Raw genomic sequence first — 12,210 nt, 5'->3', positions numbered from 1 at the left:
ATTTCACAAAGTGAATCTAGTGACTGTGAGGAAACAAATAGTTGAGCTAAGCGAGATATCAAAGGTGTATTTCACAAAGTGAATCTAGTGACTGTGAGGAAACAAATAGTTGAGCTAAGCGAGATATCAAAGGTGTATTTCACAAAGTGAATCTAGTGACTGTGAGGAAACAAATAGTTGAGCTAAGCGAGATATCAAAGGTGTATTTCACAAAGTGAATCTAGTGACTGTGAGGAAACAAATAGTTGAGCTAAGCGAGATATCAAAGGTGTATTTCACAAAGTGAATCTAGTGACTGCTAATGCTACAGTTACAAGAAGCTACAGTACTTTCCATCATTTTGAAAGCATTATTAAACAAGAAAATTCATTCAACTGATATCCCCCCCATCAAAAAATTATATGGATGGATGCAAATCTCTTGATATACAGTAAAAATTTAACTATATATAACAAAAAATAAGTAAAGGGTAATTATTTTATGCATTTGAGTTCACCCCATTGAAAGCTTTACACTCATGAAGTTTCTTGTTAAAATTGTGTATCATATAAGAGATATAGCCCTTAAAAGTTGCATCATACAAAAAAACTAATTGCAATAACTCTTACTTTAGAAAGTGTAAGGTTATTGTTATTGTGCAATTCAATTATCCTCATTGATAATAATTATATCATATCTATACACCCTTGAAGTTTCATAGCCCTGAAAAGTTATGTGATAAAAAAAGCAATTGGCAATAACTCTTATTTAAGAAAGTGTAGTGTTATGGTTCTTATGCATGACACGTCTTCTAATTCATATATGTATACCCATGAAGTTTCTTATTGATATCTTACACAGTTTCTGAGATAAAGCCCTAAAAAGTTTGTGACAGAAGGGCAGACTTACTGACCCACAGACACAAATTCTCTATCCCCCCATTTGGCTGGGGATAAAAATGTTAAATTAAAATCATTATATTAAGTGCAAAAACAATAACATTTTGAACTGTTTGCTTCAAACTTCAATATTTTGTTATAAATGTTTAACAATAATTCCAGTATTCTATATCTTACAAAAAACTGTGTACCATCAAACATTCAAAGAAAAAACTAGCATGCTTGGGTTTTAGACCATAAGGAAGCAGGTCATGTGGCAACAACTAAAAGAAAATAGTGTCAGTTTCTCAGAATGAGTGACCTAACCTTTGGTAAAAGCAGCTAAGTAAACTTGTTTTAAAGAATTAATTGTTTGATCTGTTCATCAAACGATTAGCAAAGTTAATAATTAACAAATATTTTTCAGTGGAATATCAAAGAACAAACACAGCTTACAATTGGAACATAAGAAGCTAACTTACGTGCAAAGAAATATTTATGTTGAAGATTAAATGGCATGGATTTCTTCTTTTTCTTTGCAACCTATAATAATATCATAACAAAATAAACAAGAGATGTGTTCGTCAAAAACACAATGCCCCCTATTGTGCTGCTTTGAAATAAACTTTCAATATATCATTTGGCAGGTTTAGAAATGATCTCCCTTTTAAAGCTTATTACTTCCCTTGGATTGTATTTTTTGACTTTTGACCTTGAAGGATGACCTTGACCTTTCACCACTCAAAATGTGCAGGTTCATGATATACACATGCATGCCAAATATCAAGTTGCTATCTTCAATATTACAAAAGTTATGGCTAATGTTTAGGTTTTCGACGGACACACAGACTGACAGACAGACAGACAGACAGACAGACAGACAGACAGACAGACTGACTGACGGACAGTTCAACTGCTATATGCCATCCTACCGACTTATACAAAATTGCCTAAGCAATCTCAAATTCAGCAATGAGAAATCTCACAAATTAAAATTATATATGAAGAATAAAAACACACCAGCAAAACATGCAAACAAGCTAACAAACCCTCTTACTTTTCCATGAAATGCTTTAAAAAAACCATAATCTTCTTAATATAAAAATACTATTTTTAAGTAAACGAACACACAAAGTGAATCATTATCTATAAAAAATATATCAACAACAATCATGGTGTACAATCAACAACAATCATGGTGTACAATCAACAACAATCATGGTGTACACCGAGTCTTGTTCTAAGTAAAATAGGCTTACTGTAATGTATGTGAGTAGTTTACACAGGCTAATCAGGGGCAACAATTTTCGCCTTGCCAGGATTTTTTCTTTATAAGAGACTTCCTTTACACAGAAAATACCATCAAAGCAGAAAGTGTTAGCATGTCTGGACTGCACTGGCTAATCTGGGAAAACACTTTACGCACATGTCATGAATCAAGCCAACTGTTCCCAGAATGCTGCTCAAATTAACCCTTTGCATGCTGGGAAATTTGTCGTCTGCTAAAATGTCGTCTGCTGAATTTCTAAAATTAGCATTTTCTTCGATTTTTTTCAAAAAATACTATCAGAATAGCAAACAGTTTGGATCCTGATGAGAAGCCACGTTCTGTGGCGTCTCATCTGGATCCAAACTGTTTGCAAAGGCCTTCAAAATTTGGTTTCAGAGCTGAAAGGGTTAAAGATGCACTTACTGTTTTCGGCATTTCATCCCCCACAACAAACAGCTGTTCAAGACGCACATCTGGATCCTTATTGATCTACGAACAACAAGATTTTAATTGAATTGAATGTACACATTTGTTTTATGAAGATATTTGACATAAAAACTGTTAAAGAGTTGTACAGCATCAATAAAGAGAATGAATTCTGTATTGTCCTTTGACCTTGACTATGAATGTAACTGACCATATTTACCAATCAAATCCCAAGTATATTGTCCCGGGGGCCAATTTCAATACTAGAATTCGATAAAGTGGACACATTTCATACTAGAATTTTAATTTTTATCATATCAATGCAGTATACTTATTGAATTTGCTATTATATGTTTATTTGTAAATTTTATTTATGAAATTTACTTTTTGATACCCATTTACATACAAGAATGAAATTTATCATACCCATTTTGTTACTGATACTTTCAAATCTATATGCATTTATATACAAGCAAATATTTATTTCAATACCCGTATCTATACTTAAATGCTCAAAACCATACCCATATCTATAATTTTAGTCGAAAAATACACCCCATATTTTCGGCACACCCCTATATATTTGTATATAGGAAGTTACTCCCCCCCCCCCGGGTATATTGTAGATGTTTACAGGTAACCAGACAACATATAAACCAACTGTAACTAAGGTTAAGAAACAACTATAAATTAAAATCTGCTAATTTCTATGACAATAACTAATAAATTACCAGTTTAAAACAAATAGCACACACACCAGAACTTTTAACGAATATCAGTTACCAACAATCAGGAAATAGCTTAAATATCTGCATCGATACAATAAACATACAGTAATCATCATATATATTCTTACCACATTGGGTTTGGCATGATGCTGATAGTGCATGTGGTTCCACCAGCTAGAAGAAGCTCCCTAGAACATGCATGGTAGTCATGGAATGGATAATAACGTTGATAGATAAATCAAGAAACAATAAAATTGAAGAAAATAGTAGCTTGAAATTATCACCAATGAACATCACCATAAAAACATATCAGAATTTTGCAAACAATTAATGAATTACCACTGGAACAATAAATAATTACAACATGGTTGTAAATGTAGGTTTATAAGGGCTGGCAAAAAAACATCTTGACAATAATTACCTTATGGAATATCCATCCAGACAAAGTTTTATTATCAATAAACTTACTTGAATGAAAACAGAATGTATGAAGAGTACTTGCAAATGTTGTAAAATTCAAATGCACAATGCTCTCATATGCATACCTGAAGTTACAGCTTTTAGCAGGGACTGTAGAATCCACTATATCTTAAAGATTTTTTAACATTTACTTTCAAATCAAAGCAACAGACAAGGATTATGTTACACTTATGAAGAGACCCATCCTTTAAAAAAATGACAATTAACTGTCATGATGAATTAATCGCTTAAAATTACCTTACACAATTTAGTTTACTAGATTATAAGAAAATTCAAAAACACACTATCTTATGCTGCTATCATCATCAGTAAAGGGTTGTTTTTTGGCACTACACTATCACTTAAGCAAATGGTATGGGACATTGCACTTTATTTGCTGCTCACAGTACAATGATATGAGCCTTGCTTTGGCAAAAACGGGACTTAATGCATAACGTATCTTCCCAGACTAGCATCTGCAGATATTTTTCTTTTAAAGGAAGTCTCTTTATATAAATAGCATAAACCAATTTAGGTGAAAAGTGTTGTCACTGATAAGCCTGTGCAGACGGCACAGGCTAATCTCGGATAACACTTAGCACAAATGCTTTAAAAGCCTTTTCCCCAGAGTATGGCTCATATGTGAAGATGTACGCAGACTGTATGTGGGTACCATGATGATGCCAATCAGGAAATGATGGACACCATGATCCAACCAGGAGTGCTTGAACACAGACAGATGACCGAAGTCGTGTTGCGTCCAGCCAGCCTGCGACTGTAAACATGGAAACATAGTACACTGCAACATTAGATTTAAAAAAATAATGAATTAAAATAAAGATATATCATTTAACAGTGCTAGTTTATAAATCTCAGAATAAAACTACAACATGCTAGGCAGAGTGAGACCTTACTTGTTTCACTATAAACATAAATGAAGTTTACAATTATAACCCTTAACAAAGTCGAAATAACAATACTGTAAAATAGAGCATGAAATTGCAATGTGCAACTTTTATAATGACTAATACATATTAGCCAATCTTGGAGACCCCCCCCCCCCAAATTTCAAACGGAAATTTTACACAATTATGACTGAACGTTTAAAAAAGACTCAATGAACAATGATCAGTTAAATTCATAAAGATGAGTTATTTTATGTTTGTGTGACGTCATACACACCTGCGCGATGGTAAAGCAGGCCAAGGACAGCAACACTGACCACCAGGTGACGTCAAACCAGTGGAGTACCATGTAGGTCAACACTTGGAACAACACCACGTGACCCACCACCAGAGTATAGAAAGTGTAGCTGGGTTGAAACCAGCCCTGTAATAGCAACAGCATTAATAACTATATTATGACTGCAAGGAAGAGAGTATGTATACTATTCATATCAACCGAGCCACATCATGCCAAAATGGGTCTTATGTCCCATGTGACCAGCGTAGCTTCAGAAGCCTGCAAATCCTCAGAGTAACGTTATCATCTTCACTGAGAAAACCACTAAACTATGCCTGATTGCATAGTACCTGAAAGCTTATTTTTGCATGAGGCGGCTTATTTCAGTCATAGAAACAATTAACAAGATCATTTTATCATTCCTATACTGATGATTACAAGGGTATTATGAGATTTCTGACAGCATAACAACATAATCTTCATCCATCTGCCAAATTAAGTAACTTTTTATATGGAGGTTAATAATATTGACATTTTTTAAAGTAACTAACACTAAATGCTTGTAAAATATCTCATTTATTAGGCTATATTTTCTGAGATGTTAACACTATTATTCACACTTGTAATCATTCTAGCAGATACAATATATAATTATCCACCTCTGTTCTGCTCAAAACTCTTATCAAGATGCTGAGACATAACTTTATTGGCATCATCCACTGCCCAGCATTTGATCTCCAACAAATAAACAACATCGCAATCTACTTCAAACGTTATCCTGTGTCTCATTCTTTTGAATAACGATATCCACGGAAAATGTCGCAGAGGAGCCCTTCAAATAATTTCGCAGACACAATCACACCTGTCTAGACAGGCAAATCCGGTGTGACAATACCATTTGAAATAGATTATTTTTTTTAAAGAGACTTTAGACAAAACATTCAATAAAAGAGTAAAGTGTCGTCCTTTATTAACCTGTCCGCGACGATACATGCATAAACCCAGGTTTCCCAGAGTGTGTCTAAAATGTACTGTCATTTAGAATGTTGTGAACATTATCTTACACACATTGTATCGTACAATCAAGTTCGTCATCTTACACTTACTTAAAACGCTCGCCGTGCATGCATACGTACCATCTTGACGGCGGTGCTTTTGAGCTCCCGGAAGTCCTTGTCCAGGTCGTTGTCAGTGTAGCCCTCCACCGACCCAACGTGCAGCGGCTTCAGGAACTTGCGCACGTGATCACCGTTGTTGTGAAACGCGCCGAACGCATCCTGTAACGGTACACAGCATGCGTCAAGCAGGAAATCAACAATAATCAGTACATTTGTATAAATCTTCGAAGGTGACATTGATATTTAATAAAACATATTGCATGACCACTGTTTATCAAGTATGGTTTTAACCATGAATGTAAAAGTTTCGTTACAATATATTATTTGGCAGGTATTCACCGTATCAGATATTGTAAACAGTCCAGACGAAGATACTAGTATGTACAATTTAATAAATGTTGATTTTCACTGGTTGCGACGCCATTATAGGATTAAGAAAACCCCAGCAATTTTCAAAGCTATTCTGGAACATTAAATGCTAAAACTGCCTGACACACATTCATACCGTGGCATCTTGACCGGCGTAGTGACCAATCAAACGAGGGCCGCCTGGGTGTTTCTTGGACCATTCTGTGACGTCATACACCTCTCCACCAATCACGATCCATCGATCATTATTCGTCACGTGCCTGGAAATTTCCGCCCACGTCAAGACGTCACTTCCGGCCCTACTTCTGTCACTCGCTATTACATCTCTCTTCTGACCGCCGCGTCCCATTGCAATCAACGTTTGCGTCCCTATAAATCACATATACAAACTTCAACGCAACCATACAAACTTCAACGCAACCACTTAAACGAACAAACCGCAATTGCGTCATGTTTTGGAGCGTTGTAATTTGTTAAAAGCAGAAAGTTGTTCACCACGATCCTAAGTGATAACGCATTATGCGTGAATACTTAAGATGATTTTTGTTACATGCTTATCAGAGGCTACACTGCGCCTTACCGGGATTTTCGCTACAAAGACACTTCATTTAAACGAAAAAAATACCATGAGAGCAAAAGAGTCATCCCTGATTAGCACAGGAAAATCTGGGGCGACACTTAAAACATATGAATTGAACTCGTTTTTCCAAGAATGATGCTCATAAGCAATTATATCAATGCACACTTAAAGTACAGAAAACAAGTGCCTAGTGTCTTCCCTTAAAAAAAAACACAATTAATCAACTCATGTAGGAATGACACTTGATAATGGTGCAAGATACCATCAATAAATTCATCGTACTGACTCGATCATAAATGGGGAGATCAATAAAATAACGCATGTGTTTGTGCTTACATGCACACATCGTCGAAACGCGAAAATGAAATTTCATAAAATTAAACCGATAATCCGACAACCGTTTTCAATACGCTAGATCAAGTGAATGTCATCTAATCACAATTAAGATTTTAATGAGCTGTTTGAATTAACATAATATGATTCTGAATTCATCGATATTCAGTAGCCACACAATTGTAGTTTATAGCTCAACATTCTTTCCGCTTACATTATACAATAGAACAGAGAGCGTGAGACCTTCAGGTGTGAGCATGCAGATAACGTTGATAAAATGTAAGTTAAATAAAGTTGTTCCCGAAATACTATTTAGCTGCGTAATGCGAAAATAGGTTTTATGACATATGCGGCCATCGTAGCTCAATACCGACCTGCGCATTCGTTTCTTGACAACTTAACATTATAACATGTACACTGTTGCCCGTAAGTAATAGCGCCGTTGTCCGACAAACCATGTTTTAACCTTGGCAATATCGACTCATTCTGAAACTTGATTGGGTTCAATATAAGGTATCAAAACCCTAAATGCTTTGTGAAATAGTATTATCGTACAAACCCATGGTATTACCAAAGAATCATGAAACCGGTATAGAGGAAATCGCAAGTGCCAACCCGTTTTGTACTGTGACAGTTTGTGGTCAAAGGTGACCAAAATGACGACCTTGCATTGAACCATTCACTTGTATCATGTCATATTACAGTACACTTATTTAAACTTACGAAAACCCAAACTGCTGTTTCCAACAATACATAAACCTTTTCAGAATCGATATTGCCAAATTTATCCAGTACATTCACGATGTTGTTTTTGTTTGTTAAAACTTGTTTACAAGTAACGGGAACACGGAGTAAAAGTTTATATCCCAAATATTTGGTTTTCGCGCGCCATGTTTTGGCGTAGCTAACAGGTATTGACCTTTATTGACCTCTAGTGTCAACCAACAGCAAATAAAACACTGGAAGAAATTATCGCAAGTAGACCCGAATTAGTGCAATGTATACATTTATATGGATGTAGCATTATGTCTTGCAACGATGCTAACCTTAGTTGAGCGTGAAGCTGTTGTATCGCCTTAACAAGTAATGATCGTATGCAATAGTTGTCCATTCGACTCGCCAAGCGTGTCAGTCCTTTTATATTACTCAGAGCGGGTGCTGTATACTTACAGACGTCCTTACTATGTTTTAATATAAGTATCACATTGCATTATGAACAATAATATGTTTGATAGCATGCAATTATTGCTATTCCCAATTTGTTTACTAGCCTGATATACTTAAAAAGCCATTTTATATAGTTTTGTATTGACATACAATAATTTTTAATAATTGGATTTTGCATTAGCCCGCGTTTCAACACATTGTGCACTTTCTTGTATGTAACAGGAGATTGCCAAGCAAAATGGTCCCCTACCGGTGAAAATCCACTATTGCCATTTTTTTTAAATATTTGCTGCCATAGCAACCATAATTCTTGACGTATGAACAAAATGAAATGACGTGCATACTCTCCATATTGCCATCTATCTATGTTTTAAGTTTCATGAAAAAAATATAAAGAACTTTAAAAGTTATCGCAGGATCCAGAAAAGTGTGACGGACAGACTGACAGACAGACAGAGCGCAAACCATAAGTCCCCTCCGGTTTCACCGGTAGGGGACAATACATTCCATCTCCCAAAATATCAAGGGCCGTGTGCATTATGTCTGTTTGGAAATCGCCCCCGAAAACCAGAAAATGCTATTCTGATATCAATTTTCAACCGGACAGAATCGTTGTTACGTGTTTAAAGTCTCTATAACGCTCAAAATCAACGACAATTTCATAAAGTATTTCGTACAATAAAGTAAACACCTAAACAATCAGTGTTCCTTATAGCAATTGCCACAATTTCGACGCTAGATGTGGTATGATTACATAGATTTTTGTAGATACAAAATGCCCGTTTTGATTTATTTGTGACCACAATAAATTCCATTTTAATTTCCTGCGAATATATATATTGATACGACACACGAACAATAAATTATGCCATGTTAAAACTATAATAAAAACGAGCATTTTGTATCCACAAACATCTTACAATAATGACAACAAGAGTGTGAACAAGATTTCAACATAGCCATATAAAGAAAAATGCCACGCCCATTTGAGTCCACGTTTTTCAACGAATTTGAACCATCTCTTGGGACTTAACGATGAACATGTTGACGACGAACGACGACAAAAGGCGATCACACATACAAAATAAACCTTTGTTTTAAATTTTATAATTTATAAACGTATTTTTTTTTACCATTATTTTTAAAATAAGGATATGCGCCCAATAACTTTTTATTACAGACAGTTCTTGTTTTCCATGTTTGTAATCCAATTCCTCTTCCCCCATACCTTATAAATAATCCAGATCACGTTAATTAGTGCTCAAACTGGAAACATATACAGTATAATACTTTCACGTTACACATAAATTGTTGCTATTAAAAACCGTAAGCATATACTATATACATACTTTCACGTAACAAAGAAACTGGTCAAAAGGTAAATTTTTCGTTTGAATGTCAAATGTTTGTTAGATTGCTTATAACCCTCCACCAAGCGCGTTCACATGGCAAGATACAAACGATCAACAGCACTGTACACTGCGATCATTTATTGACTGAGTGTCGGGAAAGCATTCATATACACTAGAGATTAAACTTCACATATCTAGATCAGTAACGTATCAGGTGAACCTGTATATGACTCAGTCCTTATTATTAGACACGCATAATTTCTTTTTTTTTAAAGCGGGTATATACGATCTTGTCAAATATTTATTTATTAATATAAAATGTGTAAAAATTTATTATACATATATTTCAATATGAACTAAAATAAAAGTTAAGAAGAACATGTGTCGAAAAATGCTAAATAAGCCAGATAATTTATTCTGAAATCGAAAAAGGCTGTACAGCCGAATTCGCCAGCATGTATATCATGCATGTACGATGTGAATCTAAATTTAGTTTAACGGTTCATTTGAAATTCCTGCAGCGATATCGATTCATACGACACACAAACACTTACTAAAAAGACGAATGCATCGGTTATTGTAGGAAAATAATTACGAATTATCTTCGTCACAATCGGCTCAGGGCCCTAATTTGTATTTGCTGTATTTTATGAAATTCGTCTTAAATGTATCATTTTTCTTGCATATTGTGTGTTATTATAACATATTTGTATCAATATTTAACAATTCAGCACATATAAAAATCGTATATACCCGCTTTAAAGGGTACACGTTCGCAACAGAAATTATTGTCCAATGTTCCTCACATTTATGTAGAACTTAAATCACAATCAATCATGAGCGTAGCTACCTGAGGTACTATACTTGCGTGCCTATACATTTTTTCAAGAGATTAACAAAATTGCACAAATTAAAGTCTCTATAACGCTCAAAATCAACGAAAATTTGATTTCGTAAAATAAAGTTTACACCTAAGCAATCAGTGTTTCTTATAGCAATAGCCACAATTTCAACGCTAGATGTGGTATGATAACATAGATTTTTGTACATACAAAATGCTCGTTTTTATTTATTTGTGACCACAATAAATTCCATGCTAATTTCCTGCGAATATATCTTTTCATACGACACACAAACACTAAAATGGTACCATGTTAAAACCATAATAAAAACGAGCATTTTGTATACACAAACATCTATTTTACCAGACCACATCTGGTGTTGAAATTTCGGCAATTGCCATACGGAACAATGATTTTTAATTGTTTAGCTTTGTTTACGAAATAGTGTACGAAATTTTCGTTGATTTTGAGTAGTAATGTTACTTCAAAATAATGTACATTCAACACTGGACGAGTTTTTGGATGGGTGGGATCTTTTAGATTTTTAGTTCAAATGTTTAAATTTATCAATACAAAGCATTTAAAGCATTTAACGACAAGCTTCAATACATGCCAAAATCTGTTGGACGGCCCCTATAAGTGACATTGGAGATCAAAGGAACAGTGGCGTCATTAAAACGAGCGCTGCTGTCTGGAAGATGTACGTGGTTTGTTGCGAGATGTCTTCAATATTTTTTACGATATAACGTATTGTTACACCAAAATATTTAATTACAAAAATATCATAAGATCGGTACGTATATTGTTTCTCAGAATTTGTGTCAAAAGATATATACTGACTAACCGGTTGTTGGTTTCCCCCAAAATACACCATGTAAATTGTCCGACATAGCATCAGTTTGTATATAATTATTTATTCATGCGTGTTTATATATGTTTTAGACCCAAGAAACACATCTGATCATATTGTCATTACACAAGTTGGTGCATGATCAAAGCACTAGAGGAACTCGCATCCCGACCTAAACTGACTCGTCATCTCTGGCTACGCCACTGATATATAGTTTTTACTGCCGCTGATTTTTTTCCGTTTTTATACTAAAAAGAATTAATTTTTCACAAACGCATGGAACGAGCTCTAGCTGCAGTAAATGTGATAGACACAATCAGCAAAAGCGCGTGGAGTCAAGTACTTCTCTTTTTGTAACCTGTGTTCCGGGTATTAACTCGCCGGTACGTTTTCTTTCTATCACGTTTGCATTACGGATTACATAAAATACCGATAATATAATTTTGCATTCCAATTTTAGCATGTCATCGTCAATAAATGAACGTATTCATGTTGCAGCTGTAATTTAAACCAAAGCAATTAAACAACTAAATGAATTAAACCATACCTGTAATATGCCGCTGTATATCCACAACCTATATGTTTGTACCACTGTCTTTAAACTGCTTTACCGCGGTGTGTTAACATTAGACACTGTTTACCGACGATCACAACGACTCGGCCTATCGCCGAGTAAT

General features: G+C 34.8%; 1 protein-coding gene across 4 annotated transcripts in view; it reads right to left on the bottom strand.

The window, feature by feature from the left end:
• Positions 1-12,210, bottom strand: part of LOC127865988 (acyl-CoA 6-desaturase-like) — a 25,136-nt gene extending 12,926 nt beyond the window's left edge. For 2 of the 4 annotated variants that reach the window (XR_008042838.1, XM_052406148.1), the window contains exons 1-8: positions 11,528-11,757; positions 6,546-6,778; positions 6,059-6,199; positions 4,923-5,069; positions 4,414-4,515; positions 3,410-3,469; positions 2,551-2,616; positions 1,340-1,400 (exon numbers count right to left, since the gene is read on the bottom strand). Coding sequence is in view for 3 of the 4 variants with exons in the window: in XM_052406148.1 (XP_052262108.1) it covers positions 1,340-1,400; positions 2,551-2,616; positions 3,410-3,469; positions 4,414-4,515; positions 4,923-5,069; positions 6,059-6,199; positions 6,546-6,778; positions 11,528-11,573 (856 nt within the window). In the remaining variant the exon portion in view is untranslated. Of the gene's footprint in view, positions 1-1,339; positions 1,401-2,550; positions 2,617-3,409; positions 3,470-4,413; positions 4,516-4,922; positions 5,070-6,058; positions 6,200-6,545; positions 6,779-9,838; positions 9,996-11,527; positions 11,758-12,080 lie in introns of those variants that run through there. The other 2 variants (XM_052406150.1, XM_052406151.1) reach the window with 2 other exon arrangements.

This window comes from Dreissena polymorpha, chromosome 2 (assembly GCF_020536995.1).
Source record: "Dreissena polymorpha isolate Duluth1 chromosome 2, UMN_Dpol_1.0, whole genome shotgun sequence".
Lineage (NCBI taxonomy): Eukaryota > Metazoa > Mollusca > Bivalvia > Myida > Dreissenidae > Dreissena > Dreissena polymorpha.
The sequence above is the reverse complement of the archived record's forward strand: the minus strand, read 5'-3'. Positions and strand labels throughout refer to the sequence as shown.